Source organism: Chionomys nivalis, chromosome 23, assembly GCF_950005125.1.
Source record: "Chionomys nivalis chromosome 23, mChiNiv1.1, whole genome shotgun sequence".
Lineage (NCBI taxonomy): Eukaryota > Metazoa > Chordata > Mammalia > Rodentia > Cricetidae > Chionomys > Chionomys nivalis.
Window position 1 is genome coordinate 8,950,687 of NC_080108.1, and position 22,449 is coordinate 8,973,135.

Consider the following 22,449-nt stretch of genomic DNA (forward strand, 5'->3'; position numbering starts at 1 on the left):
TAAATTTCTAGATGACCATCCTAATCTAAACATGTTCCTGCTAAATTTCAGACACTGACCTTTGCATCTGTACAAAAGTTCTCATTGGGAACTCTTTGTGGAGCTTACCTCCTCTAAAGATAAAGAAACAAAAGCTAAATTTAGAAGATTTTTTTTTTTTAAACTCACATCAATTGTGTAAAAAGGGTAACCAGAGGCACATGCCTGGTTTTTTTTCAGAGACGGCACTGCTGGGGGTTTCCACGTGTGACTTCCCTGTGTCTTTAGGTATAACAATGCCAATAAGACTTTAGTAATTACTTACACATAATATGGTCCCAGCCTCCAGCTGGGGAAGTTTCCTGATTCACTCATGCTTGCGACAGATTATATATTAAAATGAGATGATGGAAAGACACATGTGTAGAAGTCAACCAAGACTTGATATGGACCTTTTCCAGCTGCTTTCCAACTGAAGATTGAAATCATTATACGGTTTCTTAAATTAACTCAGATAAGGACACTGCATGAAGTAAGGACAGCATGATTTTATTAAAATTTAGATTCAACTATATGCCACGGCCAGTGTGATAAAACGAATTTTATTTTAAAAGAAAAATCTTGCAAATCACACGATTAAGTCAGGCATGTCAAATGACTTTCTGGCACCTGTGAAGTATATTAATAGTCACTGAACATCGATTATGCTACCCACATTATTTCATGCGGTTAACTGTTTAATTAACTATGCCCACTGCACCCTCCTTAGCGTTCCTTGAAGTTCTGGTATAAGTTTGAGAGGTTTTCTTTTTTACTAAGTTGGCTTTGCAATTAGGCAGCGTAAAGAGTACATTCCTAGAGGGAATCAGGGCCTCCCTAAAACTCCCGATAATGACGTCAGTGTTAACGCTTTGCCGGCCTGATTTGGTGGTTAGCAAAGTCTAGAAAGCTTTATCTCAAGATAAGATGGGATGGGCCAGGGAGAAAGGAGAAGCAAAGAGAGACTGGCCTACAGCTGTGAAGTGGTATTTGTTTGTAGGTAGGGCCGCTCACCTAGGACTGGCGGGACAGAGGACGCTAATACACGAAAGGCTACTTCCGCTCAAATTTCCTTACCAAGTTTCCTTCTTTTTGCTTGAACTTTTTTTTTGAGGGGGAGGGGGACAGAATCATTCCTAAGAAAGTAGGTGTGTGCGCGCCTGGATGCAGAGACCGTTCCCACATTTCCGATTCTTGTTCCCACATCTGGGGGCGGGGGTGTCGTCTGCAGCTGGACAGGCGGGGCTGGAAGCTGCAGGGGACGCCTCCACCTTCCCACCCGGGACGTCCTGAGCCGCCACAACAACAGGCTCGCGCGAGACAAAGGAGCCGGCACGGGGCGGCGCACGGGGCCAGGGGGGACGCGGGGAGGCGAGGGCGCGGCGCGGGTGGGAGCCGGGGCGGAGACCTCCTGCCCGGCCTCCGGACTCGGTCCAGCCTTTGACCCTCGGTCCCCCGCGGCCCCCCTGCAGGACTCGCCCCGGCAACCGCTACCCCGGCCTCAACTCGCCCCTTTCAGCCCCACGCACGGAGCGGAGCGCAGCACCCGGGCGCCGGCGGCATGGCGGTGTCCTGGAGCAGCTGGCTGGCCAACGAAGGGGTTAAACACCTCTGCCTGGTAGGATGGCGGGCCAGGCTGGCTTGGCGCTCTGTCTGTCTCGCAGGGAGTTTGATTCATTATTGGGAGTGTGCACGGGTGGGATAAAAGAAGTGGAAGTTTGGGCATGGGGGAGGGGAAGAGTTGTTTCAGACTTTTTCACCTAGTCTCAACTTGATGCATTACTAAAGATAACTCCTTCCTGCTCAACCTAGAGGAACTTCACTACAGAGTGATGGAGATTCTACGTGGAGGAAGGGGAAGCTAAAGTGGCTTTTCCTTAGCATTTCAAAGGCTTGCCTCCTCCTTTACTCTTCCAATTGCTTTAGTTCCCTTCTGCCATGGTGATGTCTGATATCTTAGTCTCAGTTTGCTCAGGGATGGATTTGCCACCAACCTTTATTTCAGGTGCAGAGTCTGGGTAAGGTCAAATGAGGGTCCTCAGAGTGGCTTTTCCACTTTGTGATTGAGCATGCTTTCCGTGAATGCTGAGGTTGCTTGTACAGTGCTGAGAGTCCGGTGAGTGACTTCTATGGAGTTGTGATTTTTTTGTAATTTTTGATTATCTCCCTTGACTTCTCTAGCTCATTTGGCTGTCCCTAAATGTCCTGCTTTTCTGGAAAACCTTCCTGCTGTACAACCAAGGGCCCGAATACTACTACATCCACCAGATGTTGGGCGTAAGTGAAACTGGGGTGACCTCGAGGAGTGGGTTTAAGGGAGCAGACAGCTACAGAGCTTTGTCAGCCTGCCCATTTCTCAGAGTAATACTTGTGTAAACATGTTTCTCTCAGAAGCGGTTTTCTAAAGACCAGGGGTAGTATCTGCTAAAGTGAGGCGAATGGACCTGTCAGACCAGGCTATTAGTGCCTGAAGGAAATTGCTGCTTTTTTGTAAATGGCACCAGGGAGCCCTGAAGGGTTTGCTTCTCCAGGAGGACCAACCTAGGACAGGCTGTTAGTCTACACTTAGCAAGGCTTTCTGCCTGCACCCAAGTCTGTCCAGAGGATTTCAGCTCTTTTACTAACAGTCCTCACAAAGTGAGCGTTTCCTTACTTCTGGGTAGGTCTCGGCTGGTGTCCTTAGGTGACTGACTGGATATGGTTCAGTCTGAGGACAGTATCGTTTATTTCATTTTGATGTTTCTCTTGGTTGTGCTTCTCACATCACTCTCCCGTTCTATGTCCACCTTACCTGAGCCTGTAAATGTCAGGATTCCTGAAGGACATCTTACTCTGTATAAGGAGACAGAATTTTTGTATGCAACGACAAAAATTAGAAATGTGTTATACAATCCCAGGGCACCTGAAGCAGCCGATCTATCATCGTCACTCCAAAGAGGAGACTTACTGCTTTGTTTTTCATAAATATGTAACTATCTAAAAAACTAACATCACTTGAGATGAGCTCAGGGTAACTGGCTCCCCTCCTGTGCCTGGCATACACACGCTCATGCTTTAGCCTTAGTACTCAGAGCCAGTCATTAGCACATGCCAAGCCTACAGTAAATTCAACTAATAGATATTTTGCAGAACAGACTACTGTATTTGTTATTGGTGGTGACATCTTTTAACATTTAGTCGCTCTAGTTTTAAGTAATGGGTTCAGAAAAATAGTTTAAAAAAACAACAAACGACCTCTTATTGAAGAATTCTGAAGTTAGCATGTTTGCCTTTCTTTCATCTGTCCAACTTTGATCTAGTTATTCAGGACCGCCCTTCAAATTGCTTTTTAAATGGACACAGGGATTAAAATCTTCCCTGATTTTCAAACGCCTTACATTCTAATGGAAACCAGCAACAAAACCCTACAAGCAAACAAAAGCAAGCAAATAGCTGTAGTCTAATAAAACAAATTAAGGAACTTTTCTCCCATGAATTCCCAAGAATGTTCAGCCTTTCATACCCATTTCTTGAAAACTCAATGCTCAAAGTGAATTAATAAGTTATAAATTTTTAAATGTGAGGCTTATTTTACTTAATACACAACTTGGTGGACCACCTGGACAAAATCCTGAGAGTTACACCAACAGAATGTCCTCTGATTAGGGCGCTTTTGTCACTAAACAAACCTAAGATCCGGAAAAGCCATAACTCCTCTTTGGATTTTTACTCTACACAGTGACAACATTTAGCAATTAGCAAACTAATTTTGTCCAAATCCAACAAGGTAGTCTTTATGTACTTGGATGCTGTGTAATTTAACTTCAAATTGATGCTGGTGGCAAATCAAATATGATTAAGATGGCGTGTTCAAGCACATGCACAAAGGAATAGACAAAATCCAACATATTTGAAGGACATATTAAAGTATGATCCACTTTTTTATCTTCATTCTACATTAGTGTTTTTGAGCAAATGATATTAAAAATCAGAGAAGTCCAAGAACTGTTGGTGCATGGCAGGAACTAGACACATGAATGAAAGACTCAACTACTTCCTTAGCTTTCTTGGAAACTCCAGACTAATCGTAGTGGGTGGACCTCCGAGCTACCTAGGCAGGTCTCAACATTTCAACAAAACTCCTTGTAGAAAGGAATGGTCTTTCTTGCCACTTCTCACTTTCTGAAAATTACCTGTTAGGAATTCTGTAGTATTAATTATCTAAACTATTTGGAATAGATATTTCAATGTACATATTAGTTTCTAATGAACAAGGACTTCCATCCATAGTAATACTGTGTACTTTGTAGAGGCATATGTAATGTGACTTTTGTCGATACTCTTTCTGGGCTTACCTTTCTCATCTTACAAAGATGGGGTATGGTATTATAGCGGAAGAACTTATAGTTTCTTCTCTATTACAAATACGGTGCACCAATGAGATACAATTAATTTTAAAATGCACATTTTGGTCTCCATGTTTTATATCTTTTTCATATTACTTGTTTAATAAGCTAAAATTATATATGTGAAACAGTTCCATGATGACACAAATCTAGAAATGCTGAAGGCTATACGGGTATTGTGGTGTTTTAAGCCACCTTCAGGTAAACAATAGGTTTAAACAAAACAAACAAAAGAACATGGTGATATTTCTAGAAATCATTTACATTGCTTTAAATCACAAATGGAGACTGGAAGATGGCACTTCTCCTACAAGCATGAATTCCCAAGTTCAAATGCCCAGCAGACACATACAAAGTAAGGAGTAACCACAAGCTTCTATAAGCCCAGTGCTGTGGGAAGCGGACACAGCAGGACCACTGGAAATTGCTGGATGTTAGTCCAGCTCCAGGTCAGTGAGAGTCCCTGTCTCAAGGGAATGAGAGTGATAGAGCCAGACAGTAAATATCATCTGGTATCCAAATACATGGACTCATGTACTCAAACACAGAAGCTTACAGATCCCATACTCACTTACATACACATAAACAAACACATACCAAAAAGGGGGAAAAAAAGCACTAAGGGAAATAAACCCATTCTCCAAACATTTTGATAATAACATTAAGTGCAAAGTTGCTCTCATTTATCTGTAAAATGTAGTAGCAAAGGTATCCTGGTATCATAAGCTGTAGGGAACCACTGATCCTAAGTACTTATCCCATTGGTTAATATTTTTTATCAGTGTTGTTCAATAGAAATATAATGCACGACAAAGTAAAAAGCTGCAGGAATTAACTGAAAAATACCTTTAGCTCAGTAAACACAAAGTATCATTCTTTTGACATATATTCATTATTTAAAAAATCAAAGTGATATTTGGCAGTTTATCTTGCCAAATATTTATATATTTGTAATAGAGTATGCATTCTATTCTCTTTTACATTATAATCTCATATTGATTCACAAAATTACTAGACTATTATTTAGATTTTACAAAGTTTATAGATAATGAGCAGATTCACACATGTAAATACACACACATAAAATTTTCTGCTAACACACATGAGCAGTATCAACTTTAAATTTAAAATATAGGAGTCAGGTGCCTGTGGCATGTACCTGTAGTGCCTACAGTCTCAACTACTTAAACTGTAGCAGGTGGGTGGCTTGAACTCTAGGTAGCATGGTAGTAAGACCCTGTCTTGAGAATAAAAGTTAATAAAATTACTGAACAAGAATAATAAATCAGTCCCTTATTAATCCTAGGCACAATTGACATACCAAATCACCAGATGTGACAAGTGGCTTGTTTTGGACATTTCAAGTAACAACTTTGGAGGTAGAATATTCTTACTTTGATAGTCATGTGACCTTACCATTCACCAAACTAGCTCAGTTACAGATGCCTCTGGGACCAATGAGATGGCTCAGCAGGAAAAGGGCTTGCTGCTAGACCTGGTGAACTGGGTCAATCTCCAGGACTCACCTGGTGGAAGGATTGAAATGACTTTCCTAAGTTATCCTCCACACACACATGCACGCAGGCATGCACACATGCACGCAGGCACACACACACACACACACACACACACACACACCATAAATGTAGAAACAAAACAAAACAAAAAAATTCATCTAGATCTGAATTTTGGTGTCTTTCTAGTTCCTTCTCCACTGAACAGAAGTTGACACTGAATAGGATGGTGTGGGATGTAATAATTATTGGCCTGGATCATAAAATACTTCTCAGAGTTCTGTGTCATGATCGAAACTTGCTGGTGAGAGCTCGTTAGTGTTATGGGAAAACCAATTCGCAAAACTGGAGTGTTTGTGTTTATGATCATGTGGTTGTTCTTAGAACAAATTTAAAGGTTAGGAAACTTTTGACAGAGAAAATAAGATCTGAACCACTGGAAGATTAAATAAAGGTGAGATTAATATACTTTGGTAGGATTTCTTAGGATTATTTGTTCCCAGACAGAGAGGCAACCTTGTTACGGCTGGTTTATGTTCAAGTTAATGTGCTAATCAGATCATGCACGCCTTTGGAGATGTTTAATTGTGACATGCTGCGTTTTGGAAACAGCCAAACAAACAAATAAGTAAAACCAAGATAACTTCATCCAATCTCCCATAGCAACTTTTAAAATAAAGGATACTTATGAATATTTAAGGTGAACTCTGTTTCCATTTATCTTTTTAAGGATGTAAAAGGTGATTACTTTTTTTTCACCACAATAATGAATACCAATGTGTTATGAGCCACCCTGAGCAAATTAGGTTTGTGTCTTTAGTTGGTATAAAGTCATTGTTTATAGTATTAGATTTCATAAACACAATTTCTTTCCAATGTATCATGTATTAAAAAAAAAGAATCTGGACCGAGTGATGTAGCTCAGTGGTACAGTGCTTGCCTGATATACAAAATGCCCTGAGTGCTATCACCTGCCAAGGGTGTTTTTTTTTTTTTTTGTTGTTGTTTTTTTTTTTAAAAAAAATTGGTATAAATAATATAATGTGAACAAGCACATATCTTCTAATAATGATCAAGTTCTCAAATTTCTATATTGTATTCTCTACGAATCAGTATCTTTGTGCAAAATATTTTCTCTGTAATTGTTCTTAGGCTATGATAAGAACTTTTTTTTTCTCTTTTTCCCCCACAAATATGTTTTAGATCTACTGCAGTGATCTTTTCCTTTGGAAAGCCTTAACTGAGATTTCCATGTTGAAAGAAATTTGTGAGTGTTCAGACTCTTTTTAAATCTCTAGTGATAGCTAAGGACATTTATCATCTCTTGGTGCCTAGGGCTATTCCATAACATTTTAGGAGGCGGCTGTCTGCCTGTTCTCAATGGGGTCTGTGGTCTCCAGGTGAAAAGACCTGGGGTTTCAAGTCAGTGTTAGTTCCACAGCTTTCATTCTGCTGAGGAAGGAAATATATGTTCTTTGAATTTCCAACCCAAGAGGGCTTAATCATTAACTTTTCCCCTTATTCTATAAATTATAAAAGTCACTGTCTAGACTTAGCCATGCATGGATTGAGCTTTCAGTTCAGCCATATCTCCAGGCAAGAGTTTTTGTTGATGTTGAAATGGGAGACCCTGGTCACTGACCAGTGAGATGGTCTATATTGCATTACTTTGACATCAATCACATGTTCTTTATCTGCTCTTACTAGATAGCAAATTTTGGTATTTATTTTTTATCTGAGACTGCATGGCTTCAGAGTTACTGCGTAGCCATGTCCTAGAGATCCTCCCTTTGAGTACTGTGATTACAGCCATGTACCAGTGGTGCCGTGTGTTTGCATGCATTATCGTAGATTTCCTTTTTTATTTTCCCAAATAGAAAATTGAAGTTTGAAGTGGTTCATTCACTGTCGTCCACTGAATCAGTGGCCTGAGCACTATTTAACCTATTGATTCTCAGGCCAGAGTTAGCCCCGCTGGAATAAATAGCATTAATTGGACTGTCAAGATGTCTATATACACTAGGCAACTTAAGTTAGAGCTTTGGTTGCACATGTGGAATGTCTGACCTCCACTCCCGTGCTGTGGCACATTCCACGTTCCCTCATCTCACACATATATCATGTATGCTCACACACATGTACACATGCAGAAACAATAATAATAGCCAAGATTAAAGAGAAAGAACACATTAAACCCCACACTGTGTGGCTACTAGCTTTTTATTTTATATGAAATGATACTTGAACACATATGACAGTTGAGGCAGCTTAGTGACTTGCCTTTGAGGTAAAATATATTTTCGGCCTTGTGCTTGTTTTTCACTCCTCTTAAATTGTTAAAGAAGTATGAGGTATTTTTTGTAGATTACTCCTAATTCCACGTATCGGAAATTTAGGGCTAAATCTTTAACCTCTGCTATATATCTAGCACATCATTCATTTTTATAAATATACAAAACAGCATTAAAGTGGAAGCTGAGATGATCTTAAACATTTTCAAATCTGTTTTCTTCATTTTGTGATGGAAGTAGTAATATCAATAACATTGCATCATTGAAGACTAGTGGAATCTAGGCCATAAATATATCATTTCATTGATTAATTGTTTAATCTTTTAAATTAAACCATGAATTAGAGGTTTTTCAGTTTTTGTTTTGTTGCTGAGAAACTGAATTATAGACTCTTTGACTTGCTAGTCACGCTCTTGGACTATAGCCCAGTGTTTCTAGCGGTGAATTTTCCTTCTTGCTTTTTTTAAAACTAGCTGACAGATAAAAACTGAATATATTTATTTTTCCAACATATTGCTATATATAGAATGGATCAATGAGATGTTTGATATATACATTATTGTTTCATTTTAGAGGCCAGAACAGAATATTTTCTTCGCAGTGTTGAAGAATATGATAGTTAGCTGCTATAGTCATCATAATGCCTAATATATCTCGACCTCTCAAAAATCTTCAGTTACTTCCTAAATAACTGAGAATTTGCATTTTTGAACCCTAGCTTTACCTATTGCCTCTGTTCTGGAAATCATTATTCTGTTCTTTGCTTCAGTGAGTTGATTTTTCTTAGATTCCCAACAGAAGTCAGAGCATCTGGTGGTGTTTGCCCTTCTGTGCCTTACTTGTCTCACTTTGCATATTAATCTCCAGGTTCGCCCATCACGTTGTGCAAGTGACAGGATTTGCCTTGCATTTTGTTTAAACACAGAATACTGTTTCATTGTACATGTTTTCTTTATGTGTTCATCTGGTGACAGAACTTGACCCATTGGTTTTTGGGCTCATCTGTATCTATGCATGGCAATATCAAGGTGGACCACGCGTAATTGCCATTTTTGTGAGTCAGTAACAATTAGATATCAGCTGTTTTGTTCGGTTCAACCTGTAACAACGGCTACCATTTATTGGCCCCACACAATGTCCCAGGTACAGTTCTTGACACATTTGCTTTCAAACATATCCAATCTTATATTTAATTGAAAATTTATAACAATCATAAAAGATAAGAATTCCAACACAATAAAATTTGAAAATCTTAGGTTCACAGTGGTTAGATAATATTCTGCAGATCGCGGTAGCTAAGAAATGTCAAAGTCCAGTCGGAGCCCTCACTGGAGTGACAGGGAAAAGCACAGTCTGCTCATTCCTTCTATTATTCAGACTCTCACATAGACTGTGTTACATATGGGATTCTCCTGTACTATTGTATGTAGACTGTATGTGTGTGTGTTGCGGTTGGGAGACACATCCTGTGGCACATGTGTGGAAGACAGTTTGTAAGAGCGGTTTCTTTCCTGCTAACGTATGCATGCATTGGAGAGATAAAGCTGGTGCCACCAGGTTTGGTAGGGAGTGTCTGTATTTGCTGGGCTCTCTCGGAAGCCAACATTCTCTGTCCTTAACTGAGGTTCATATGCATTCTCTCACAATAGTCCTGAATAAGATTTTTTGGATGTTTGTTTATATATTATGTATTATATCTTTGTATTTGTCAATAAGTACTTGATCAAATGTAAAGACTACTATATTATTCTGAAAATATTTTTAATATTTATTTATTTTATTTTGTTTATGAATGATTTGTCTGCCTGTATGTCTGTGTGCTACTTACATCCTTAGTGGCCACAGAGGTCAGAAGGCAGCATTGGATTTCCTGGGACTACAGTGTTAGAAGTCTGTGGACCACCATGTGGATGCTAGGAATCAAACCTGTGTCCTCTGGATGAGGAGCAAGTGCTCGTAACCACTGAGCCGTCTCTCCAGTCCAACTACCTTTATTTTAAAAAAATGTTCTTCAGTGATCCTTATACTTTCTTCATGTCCTTGAAAATCAAATAAATGAACTCTCCAGGAGCAATAGGATCAACATTTCATTTTGATAGCTTAAATGGCATTAAATGTGACTTCAGGGAACGAGCTTTGTGGATTCTGAAGGGCTGTTTGGTTTCACATGTAGTAGAGACCCTAGATCCGTTCTCTTGAGAATTAGTCAGCCTGCGGAAATGTGAGGGAAGACAGTAGTACTGTGATGTGTCACAGAGACTAAAGGGATTGTTACAGTCTTCCTGAACTCAGAGTAAAACTGAATGTGGGAAACTAATCTTCCAGTCAATGTTTCTTTATGTCCATCCTGCTAACTACTGAGTTTGCCATAGTAACAATTTTTAAAATTCCAGAGCTAATTCTGGAGAGGAAGAATAAAGATTACTTTGTAATTTCTTATTGCAAAGACTTTGGGTTTTAGAATTCTATGGAGATGAGTTTGGTTCAGGCTTTTTTTAATTATTTATTTATTTATTTATTTATTTATTTATTTATTTTTTTGAGACAAGGTTTCTTTGTATAGCCTTGGCTGTCCTGGAACTCGCTCTGTAGACCAGGTTGGCCTCGAATTCAAAGAACAAGTTCAGGCATTTTTATGCATTTAGGATTTGGGTAAACTAATGTTCTGAGACAATCTAATCTTTGAATTGAAATTTAGGTATTGAAGATTGCATAAGAAAAGGCAGGTGTAATGCTTAGCATCTGGTACATAAATGCTTAGAGTATAAGTATTGCTATAAATACTATATAATAGTGTTTAGTATTGTTGGTAGTGACACCGTAGATACCATTAAAGAGTAATATTGTGTATTATTTATGTTTATAGGTATACATGCTAAATGGGGTTCAATGACATAGAGATGAAAAGGATTTGCTGAGCATACAGTACATGGCTTGCAAGGCATGTTGGTTAGTCCCTTTATTCATTATTGTAGTGCTTATAGGATGCTTAGTAAATAGATACTCAGCGATGAGGCAGTGTTTCACTGGTCAGCTGGAACCTTTGACCTCTGCTTTCGTCCCTGCTTCTTTCTGAGAGGAGAAAGTTATGTGTTGCTTTTTGTTATGGTCGCAAAGTTTGTAGGAACTTGACTGATTCTTGGGTAGAATTTCTGTTTGAGGTAGAAGATTTTTTTTATTAGGAAGTCATTAAGAAGACCTATTACTATTATTAACTGAAGTTTTTTAGCAAATAAAAAATATAATTATTTCATGATATTGTTCTGATTCTTTAAACCAAGTTAAAGTAACAGAGCAGTGTTCATGGGAGTCTACTTATGGGCTTGAAATTGGTCTATATATATTTTTAAGTCCTGAATCTTCTTCAACACAGGTCCTATTCATAAGAGGAAGTTAAGAAAAGAATTTAAACATGAAGTATTGTGTTATTTTTAAAATCTTGAAAGATGTCAGTTTCCTTCTTTCCTGTATTCGCTTCCTTTACAGCCTTATATAGTAATTCATATTACTACTGGGTACCCGGGAAAACACAACTATGTTCTAGTCATATCCGTGCTCATGTTACCTTATATGTTATGTGGGTGTTTTGAGCTTTGTCAGATATTCTGGTTTAGAGAAATATGATCTTTGAATTCCATTTTTGAAGTACATTGAATTAGACAAAGTGAAAAATATCTTCTCTTTTCTTCCCCCATAGTTCATAATGTCTAAGGGGAGCACCTGACAAACATCAGTGGTTTGTATTAATGGCTTTCAGCGGCATGGAATGACTCTTCTTAAACCACAGGAATGTAGGATTTTAATGGGAGGTTTTATTCTCTATTTGAGAGATAAGATGGTGTTTGCTGTTGGGATTTGTCTGTATCCCATTTGTTACATCTCACTTTTCTTTAGAGTTGAATACGGGCTTGGACTCTAGAAACTTTCACTGAAACAACTGTTTAGATGTTTGAATTTTGTACATCTTTTCAAACATAAGATAGAAAATCCAATTCTTTGAAAAGTTTAGTTGCTGATTCAAACTGGATTCATTTTTTTTAAAAAAGTTTGTTTGAGTAAAACTGGTCTATTCTTGTAGTTGAATATGTCAAATGTAAGGAGAAAAAATGCATTTTAAAGGAAGATTTTTAGATATATAAAATTTAATTTGTTGAAGTCTTTTTGACATCCATTCTAACTTCTGTTGAAATGAAGTTTCTGCCATTAATGTTTTCTGAGCATGATGTGACTCTTAGTTCAAAGGTCAAATATGGAAATAACTACAGACATCAAGAGTATCAATGGTTATGGTATGATATTGCACAAATAACATAAATTTTTGAATGCTGACCAAGTTGTGAGCTTCAAATTATATTTTATATAAAATTTATTAAAACTACAGGGTCTGGTTCTTCAATTTCCAGTCAAAAATGTAGGTACTCGCTTTGGCTTTTAATTTTAGAAGAATATGGGAAAATTTGAAAATGAATTAATGATAAGGAATGAGACAAGGGTTTGGGATGGTTGTTTTGGATGAAGAATGCCTGTGAAGTCACTCTGCAGGTGATGATTGTTGTCAAATATGTTATGTCTATTCCATGAGAAAATCTGGGCCCTGCTGAGGGTTCAAGTCAATCATGCTTAGCAAAGTCAGTTGTACTCCTGACCATTCCCAGGTCCCAGATTACTGATGTTGAAGGAAGAAAATTTAGCAGTGTTATATAACCAACTACTCTAATTCTTGAAGCTTTTTTTTATATCTTAAAAGGTAATAAAGACTTAGGTGTGGGCACAAACATCATCATCAAAGATATCATAAAAAGAGATGATTCATCTCACTAATGTCTTTCAGCCAAAGAAGTGAAGTCACTTCATGGGTTTACTGTATGCATTTTTGTTCCTTAAAGCCAAGTGAAGGTGGTTTTTAATGCTCTTTAACTTCTTCAGTTCTAAGTCTTAGAAGCCAGTGACCTCAATTGAGGCCACAGGTGTTACCCGAGATCCACATTTTCTTGCTTGGCAGCTGCTGATCTCTTCCTTCAACAGCACTGTTTGTAGAATCTCATGAGCATGCTTATATGCAATCTTGAATTCCAGTCCTGTTGAACTTTAACTTTTCCAGACAGACACAGTCTAGAAGTGAATCACTGTTGTCCTAGCGGTTGGATACGTTAAAAGAGAAGCTAGATACAATCTGACAGAAATATCAAGCTCTGATACTGTTTTTTTTTTTCTGTACTTTAAAGAAAGAAACTTAAATTCTTATGTAATAGCTACATGCTCCATTGACTTGTAATAAACTTTTATGAGAAAAAAAAACATACTTGCATTGAACTTAAAAGGATCTTCACTTTTAGAAAGAACAGAAAGAAATACACTAGCATTCAACACAGGAGGGATTTAAGTTGGCAATAAGGAAATCTGGATACAGAGTAGGCTAGGTTCTTGCTGTTTGGTTATATATTTATTTTTATGAGGAAACAATTCTTAAGCCTGTTCTATTTATTCATTTAGCATGCATGCCTAATTAGTTTGTCTGTGAGTGTAAATGTGCGTGGACACTTTTGCACACGGGCAGAACCCAGAGACTGGAATCAAGGTGTTTTCCTCTGTCGCTCTCCACCATATTTTTTGAGACAAGGTCTCACACTGAACCCGGAGCTCAGCGATTGACAGGAATGTCTGACCAGGAAACTCCAGGGATTTACCTGTCTCTTCACTCTGGCACTAGGGTTATACACAGCAATCATTACACTCAGCTTTTAACAAGACCCTGGCTATGGTGGCAGGCATGTTGCTGACTGATCTCCAATCAGCTATTTCTCTGGAAATGATCACTTGTTTTGGAGATTTTCTTTTCCCTTCGCACTGTTTAAACTGAGAAACCGTGTCAGCTGGAGTCAAATATTATGGGAAAGTTTGAAGTTTCTAGGGCAGCTGGAGGACAGAAGCCTGTTAGCATTATTTGGCCTCAGTTATAGTTTATTGCAGCCTTAAAGATGTGCACTTTCATTTGTTTTATAAGAAGTGATGAATGGAGAATATACATTTTTTTAAACAATTAATCAGTACAGATTATTTTCTAACTGTCCCCCACATGCCATTTATAACTGACTTGGTGAAGCCGTATCAAAATCATTATTGTTTCATCTGATTTTTAACTAACTCATAACTGAATGCCATTTTTGTTTTCCCCATCTGTCACCTGTTTCTCCTTTCCCTCCTCCCACTTCCCCCTTCTCCTTCCTCCTTCTTTCCCTTCTCCTGTCTTACTCCTCTTCATTTTACCCTCTCCTGTCTTTGTCGTCTTCTCTTGTTCTTCCTTTTCTTTGTGGTTCTGAAATCAAGTTTATGGTCTCTCACATACTAAACAATTGCTCCAGTACTCAGCTAACTATTGTTTTGTTTTTAGTGTTTTTAGTGTGTGTGTGTATCGCATACATGTTGTGGTATACCCACCCATGTGTGTGTGTGTATGGGTGTCTTCTGTATCACCCTTGACTTCCTACTTCATTTATTTATTAATTATTTTATTTTGAGACAGGATTTCTCGTTGAACCTCTAGCACACCCACTGGCTTGACTGACTGGCCATCGAGCCTCCGGAATTCACCTGTCTCTTCCTCACAGTGTTGGAATCATAGACATACACCGTCGTGCTGTTTTTTTTTTTTTTAATGGATTTTGTGGTTATAAACTCAGTTCCTAGTGCTCTTGCAGCAAACATTTTACTGACTGAGCCATCTCTCTAGCTCATATTTTCTTCTTGAGTGAAGTTTTGCTGCCATGGAACATCCATTGTGTTCTAAATTCATATCCTTATAATGATTTATTCATTATACAAACTGAATAATGAAACCATTCACATAAGAAAAAAGAATTGATTTATAGGCACAAGAACCACAGTATCACAGGCATTTGAGGTTATGAAAAAGAAAATACAAAAACCTTCAAGATTTTGGAACATTATCTAATCAGCTTCTTCATGGGTTTGTCTTTTATCTCTATTTGTTTGATGACCACATTTTATTTTTGCCTTTCATTGCTCAAACCATGTTTTACCCAGTGAGTACTTATTATACATAAAGTCTTTATGAATGACTATGCATTTTGAGATCACCAGGAATAAGAGGCAATTTAAGCTTTGACATTTAACCTGTACGGACACTTGATAACTTAGGGAGATGTGAATAATCAAATATAAAACAATCTGGCCTGTAATTAAATGCTCTTTGACATAAAATGAGTCATTGAAAAAGGCTCCAGGCTTGTCAGAGTATCTGAAAATGGGAGACTAGATATCAAGGGCAGAGTGAAGTGTTTGCTCTAATAGATCCTCACAGAAAAAGTAAGCCTTGAGCTGGAGTTACAAGGCTGTTCGAGTTTGTCTATTTGTCACGGAGGCTGCATAAGGTCAACTTGCATCACAGATGGGATAGAAATAGTGTGAGCTGTGGATAGGGAATGAGGACTTGTAGTGATAATGTGGACTAATTTAAGCAATGCATCTGGGAGCTAATCTGAGCCACATATGAAAATATAGCCTCATGGCCTTATGATATCATCAATTTGGCTTGTCAAAACCTACTTGTAATATAAATTAAGACAAAAATGGCTTGGACAGACTGACCCCTGTAGACTCATGAAAGAGTTGTAGCTGCTCTCAGATATTTTTATAGACTGGGCATTGCTCATTTCCAGAATTAGTCTGAGCTGCTGGAGACTGGAGAGTAGAAACGACTGGTTACTTTTGGATCATAAGATAGAGCAGTTCTGAATTCTAAGCCTAGATTTGAACTGGATTTCTTGGGTGATCACTTTTTGTTCCCTCTTTTTACTGGTGGAAAAAATGTTGAAGGGCCATCCATTCATTCAACATCTAATAGTTGCTTAGAACTTCCTTTGAATTCATTAGATGCAGATGAGTGAAAGCAAGCTCACCTTCATAATTGTAATGGGGACCCCACTCTACAGAGATGAAGATGAGAAATCTGAGGGAATGGACTTTAGAGAAACTATCTTTTTTTGTGGAGGGCTAACAATGCCTGTTGCTAAGCACCACTACCCTTAATTCTATATCATTCACTTATTACTATATATGCCTTTCTGATGTATGTACTATTGTCTCTTCATTTTTCAAATTCCAGGTGAGGAAAAAATTAGGTTGAGATAGAATAAATATTACGTAAGTTCACACAGCTAGTAAAGAGACTTCTAACTTAATGGCTTCAGAGTGTATGCTGAACTGGGAGAGCACAAAACTAGTTGTGTGTCTTGAGGAACCTACAACAGAGCTTTTTGTTTTGTTTTTTATGTGTGTATGATATAATATATACAATTATGTATGGTATATGCACATTTGTGTGAGGTGTGTGTTCTAGGCATACATGTGTGTGATATAGCTATGTGTGGTTTATGAATGTGTGCATGTATACACATATATGTGCACATGTGTGCCTGTGTTTATAAACTCAAATGCAAATGTGAAGGACAGAGGACAATGTGAGGTGTCCCTCTCAGCCATATTTTCTTGAAACAGATTTTTCATTGGTTGTACCTGGACCATGGCCGGCATAAATTAAGCCCCCATTCTTCTGACCTGACCCCCACTGTGTTGGGGTTGCAGACATGTGATCTCTTCTGGCTTTTTATGAGGGCTCCAGTAGTCTGATTTCAGCAAGCACTTTTAGCCACCGAGCCATCTCTCTAGACTGCTACCCATCATGAGATACAAAACCCAGAATTCTACAAAGGGCATTGAAGGTATGCAGATTTTAAAGTAGCCCATCAGTTCATTGGGCATTTCCCATCTGTAGTCAGATCTGGGAAAGTCTGGTAAAGTCTTCCATGTCAGAATAGGAAACCGTAGGAGTTGAGAAAAAAGGATGAGCGGATAAAAGGGTAAAGAGGTATTGTGCTTCGGAGGGGTACTGGATAAGGTGTGTAAACTCACATTTTCCTCTGCCAGTGTTGTGTAGTTAGGAAATGACAGTGCCTGGAGGGGAGTTCACCTCCCATCCTTGTTTCTTTATAAAATGTTGGTGTAGTTTAATTAAATACAAAAAGAAGAGCTGATGATCTGCCAGTCTATGAAAGATCTGTAAGAATTAGGCATTGTATAGTTTAATATACAACACTTGGTTTAATTAAATATGTTTCAGAGAGAGAAGAATCAATTAAAGTTAACTTTACAGGGTAGAAAAATCACATATATATTGACAAATAGCGAATCACAATACACATATGCTTTATAAACTCTCGTATTTTATTTTTCCTGGAAATGGCTGATTATTGACGCACAAGAGGAAGCTAAGAAAAGGGACCAGTTCTATACGTACTATTAACACTGCCAAGGCCTTTTCAGAGCTCTTTGAGCAACATATTTGTGTAGCCCTTTGTAAGATGTCATATTTCTTCAAACTGTGAAGAAATTCCTAGTTGGAAGAAAAATGCTTGTTTGATAATTAATTCATCAGAAAAAGTACCTGGTGTTGTTCTCCTGGAATTGGCTAATTCGCAGAAATTTTTTCCTTTTAATTTTTTAAAAAGTCTTTTAATAAGATGCCAAAACTTTGGGTAGGAAGCAAACCACATGAATGGAAAGCTTTTAGCTTAGGTAAAGTTAAGAGGGAAATAGGAATGTTGGCTTCACACTCCATGTAATGTAGTGAGCTGCAGTAGGAGCAAATTCTGTTCCTACTCTCTCTTCCTTGTTGTTTTTCCCCCCTATTAGTGTAGAAAAGAAGGGTCATGGCTTCATAGTGACTCCTGGGAATCAGATTTATGTGTCACGAACTCAAGGACAACAGTGCCCTATAATTTCGGATCCCAGAGAATAAGGAATATGGTAGTGATCTTCCTGTGTCTCTTTGATTAATTTATTTAACAGAGGTGCCTGGGGAAGTGTCTGAGATGATAAGCAACTCTTAAAATTATTTCAAGAGTTACAAACGCCATCAATTACTTTCAACATGAAAAAATAATATTGGACCAGGAAATCATACCCTTTTCAGACCCTTTTATCTTCTGTTTTAGATATCCATTTCAGGAAATTGTTATCCAGTGCAGCTCTGTGGGTGGAAGTTACCAGGAAACAGATTTCATCTGCACATAAGAAAATAAAACAGTTTGACAGTGGAACAGACTGCTGTCTCTGGAGGAATTCAAGCAGGATGTTTCCTCTTGGCTGGAAACTCGCAGAGAAGAGATAGACCCTAGGTTAGATGGTAGATGAGGCCCTTTAGGTTTTCTAGTTATAAAAATGTATGTTCTACAACAAGTGATGGTGACAATATAGCCAGGGAAAAGACTTCTTTTATACACCCCTAATGGGAATAAAAACTATTGTCGTCTCCATTGACATCACCACAGAGTGTCCTCAAAACAACAGCAAAAACCCCTAAACACAGAGCTGCTGTATCTTTCCTCACTCTATCCCTGAAGGAATTTGTGTTAGCATACAGCTAAGATACCCGCACATCCATGTATAGAAGCATTAATCACAGTAAGCAATCATGGACTCAGGTGCATCAGAGATGAGTAGATAATGGTAATATGTATGTATACACAGATGCTTACTTAGCCATAAAATAAAATCATTTCATCTGCAGGAAATTGAGAACTGGAGATCCTTAGGATAAGCAAAGTAAATCAGTCCCGTAAAGAGAAATGTTGTTTCTTTCACATATAGGGAATCTAGATGTTTTTTTAAAATACAGAATTGCAAAATAGGGAGAACTAAGGAAGAAACGGATCAGTGTGGGTAGAGGGGAGATAAGAAGGTGAAGGGGACATTGTGAAAGAACGTTATTTATGTGTACTCATTGTCACCATGAAACCCTCTGCTTAGCGCAGTCAATACACGTTGATAAAAATAGAGCACGGAGCCGGGCAGTTGTGGCGCACGCCTTTAATCCCAGCACTTGGGAGGCAGAGGCAGGCGGATCTCTGTGAGTTCGAGACCAGCCTGGTCTACAAGAGCTAGTTCCAGGACAGGCTCCAAAACCACAGAAAAACCCTGTCTCGAAACCCCCCCCCCCAAAAAAAAGCACGGAAAGGAGCTTTAGATTCACAGGTATGCAGATTGCCAGGGGAACAGAAGCTTTTGGGAAGGAGCAAGCAAGAACAATTCACTAAAGGCAATGTATTGACAGGTGGACCCCATCACCAGTGAGTGTGATAATGTATCTTTAAAAGCTGTGCCATTTCTAATTAGTTACTAGAAATCTGTCTTACGAAATGGTTAGATATATTGAGAAAGTTCGTATGCAAGATGCTTACCTTAGAAACCTTAAAACATTAGAAACCTTAAAAATCCAATGGTATGTGTTACCCAAAGAAATGTATATAAGCCATCATTATAGAAACAAACAGTAGGGTTATCATAGTAGTTAGGATTAATATAATTGAGGGATATTTAATATTGTGATGTTTGCTAGCTAGATATAACCATTTGAATTTAAAATATAATTGTTTATTCTGAAATTTTAGTATAATTACATCATTTCTCCCTCCCATTTCCTCTATCCACTTTTAAGAAATTATAATTAACTTATTTTCTACTTACTGAGCAAAAGGAATTAAGATTGATAATTCAAAAGACTGTATATTAAAGATACACAACTCAATTAGTTATGTGTATATACTGTGAAATAACCACTTAAGTCAAGCTAATTAGAATATCTGCCAACTCAATAAAAAGAATTATACTTTAATAAAGTTAGTAACAACATAAATTCCCTGACAAATCCTGGTTATTCCTAACTCCTTTCTAGAGGTAACTCAGACATAAGTGGCTTGTCATTAGCAAAGTTTTATTTTTCTTGTCAATGATATACGGTAACCAAGGTACCGCGCTCTGTCCTAGTTCCTTCTAGTCTGTTCATTGACAATAGTCGTTATTAAACAGCAGTTCCCTTAATGACCACTCTCATCCAAAAATGCACTTACTCTGTGCTGTGTATAGTCTGAACGTATGTAACCTCTACCCTTTCACTCCTACAGTGCTGGGTTTAAGAGTTGAGGCCTTTGGTTAATGAGACACATAGGTCAGAAGGGTAGAGTCTGTGTGACAAAGACTAGTGTATACTAGGTAAGGAATCCCTAAAGAAGAAGGAAAGACTAGTTCATGTCCCATGTCTGTCTGTGCGTCTGTTCATATCTACTGATTTCCGTCATGATGTTCAATTGCACCCTGAGAACAGCCATCTACAAAACAGAAAGATGGCCCTCACAGACACTGAACACCCTGGTAGCTTGTTCTTGGATTTCCTGGACCCAAGAGCAATAGGAAACAAACAGATGCTTTTGAAGTTGCTTTTTTTAAGGTGTGTTGTTAAAGATGGCCAAACTAACCCTGCACAATTATGAAATCACACAACATAACATCTGGGTACAAGTACCTGAGTTTTCAAATATAGGACTTTGCAGCCTAAATTTGCTACTTCCTCTTTATCTGTAGCAACTTAACTGCCTATAAAGCTAATCTAACTTAATATTATGTAACATCAGTTGAATGAAATTAAATAAGACAATATAATAAAAAAACTATAGCATGGTAATAGAATTCTAATTCTTTCTGGAAGGGGGGGGTCTTGATTTCTTTAAGCTGTTGTTTTCCAATGTGCTGAAGAATTTTGAGGACCTTGAGGACTAATGCGTCAATAAATAAACATGGTGTGGGGGGGCGGACAGATCAAGCAGTCTATCACAAGAATTAAAATGTATCTATCATCTTACCGTGACAGCACACCAGAAATTCTCAGTTAATTATGTCTCTGGGACATTGGGACAAACGTGAACTAGGAAAATAACACTGCCCTCTAGTGACCACCAGCTTCCTGAAACGGGGAACTCTGGAGCGTTCATTTCAGAATGTGGATAAGAATCTGCCATTGGAGCCAATGGCAGAATAGGAACTAAATAAAAATGAATAGACTTAGCAAACATACTGATGTAGAATGTTACTCAATAAGTAATGAGGTGAAATGTTTTCTAATAATGCCAATTTAAAAAGACTTTTCTCTGTTTTCTTCATTCTCGACACTGTTTCTGAATGCATGAGTTTTGTACCTTATGAACTGAGGGGAAAGTTTTGGTTTTAGTGTCTTTTTTTTTTTTTAAACCAAGTATATTCAGGAAACATATGTGAGGAAATGAATCATTGGTAAAATTTCCAGTTGGATTTTGCATCATGAAAATGGAAAGGAATTCCAAAATAAACCCTGTCCTTCCCAAAGGTGCATTTAAAATCACTTTGATTTGAATTACTGTGTAGTTTAATGTAAACACAATAATTAAACATTTCCAGAATGAAATGACTATTAATGAGGAAGAATACATATTTTTTATAAAGTATTTAATCCTAAAGGAAGTGGAGAACATTTATTGGTAATTTTAAAGTTCTGAACTTTCATGTTTAATTAGATCTTAGTTTACATATTTCAAGAGACATTATTATCATGGTATATTAATATTGCAGATAAAGCAGCCATCTAGAATCTTGTGGATTAAATTTTTCCTTAAGTTTTTTTTTTCTGCCATATGCTGATGCCAGATCAAAAGAAATAATGGAGCATTTCTCTGAAGGTTCAGATAAATACCAAACCCATAACTCTGAAATGACAATGACTTTCCCGAGTGAGGTGAGAAAATTGTATAAGGCGTCTTCAACAGGCAGTTCAGAGAAGATGCTGTCTTGTGTCCACTCAAGTATATTTACTGAACAGTATCCCTAAGGTAGTCTAACTCCTGATTTGGAATAGTCTAGTGGATACATTAATTACTTTTATCTTTCAAGGAAAATTATTGCTTCTTTGACAAACACCACTTATTATCCCATCACCTTTTGGGAGCAATATTTCATTCCTTGACAACAGCCCTAGCTTATCAGTGTCAATATTTTGCTAAGTGTTAATTTGGGACTTTTTAGGAAACAGATACTTTCAAGACAGGAAACACGTCTGCTTCATATACATTTCTTATTATTTTTAAAGGAGGTTCATTTGGTGATACTTCTGGACAAATGTGCAGTGGGACCCCATCCTTTTTTCTTGTGGGTAGTACTATTTAATAGGGGTGATACTGTTACCAGGATATGATTTACACAAGCATCTGAAAACTATCTCATCAATACAAAAGAGTACTGAGTTTCCAAATATATGTTATACAGTTTGTAATTAAGATGCGTGAATGAGACAGAGATTATCTGTGATGGAAATCCGTTAGTGATCCAGAAATAATTTTCCTATTATGAATATCAGCA

General features: G+C 37.8%; 1 protein-coding gene across 5 annotated transcripts in view; it reads left to right on the forward strand.

Annotated features, from left to right (window-relative positions):
• The first annotated feature begins 1,285 nt into the window (after positions 1–1,285).
• The window catches only part of Nox4 (NADPH oxidase 4), a 91,476-nt gene continuing 70,312 nt past the window's right edge, over positions 1,286–22,449 (forward strand). For 4 of the 5 annotated variants that reach the window (XM_057756059.1, XM_057756060.1, XM_057756061.1 and 1 more), the window contains exons 1-2: positions 1,286–1,636; positions 2,200–2,295. In XM_057756059.1, coding sequence (XP_057612042.1) covers positions 1,580–1,636; positions 2,200–2,295 — 153 coding nt within the window. In that variant the 5' untranslated portion in view covers positions 1,286–1,579. Of the gene's footprint in view, positions 1,637–2,199; positions 2,296–22,449 lie in introns of those variants that run through there. The other variant, XM_057756063.1, reaches the window with a different exon arrangement.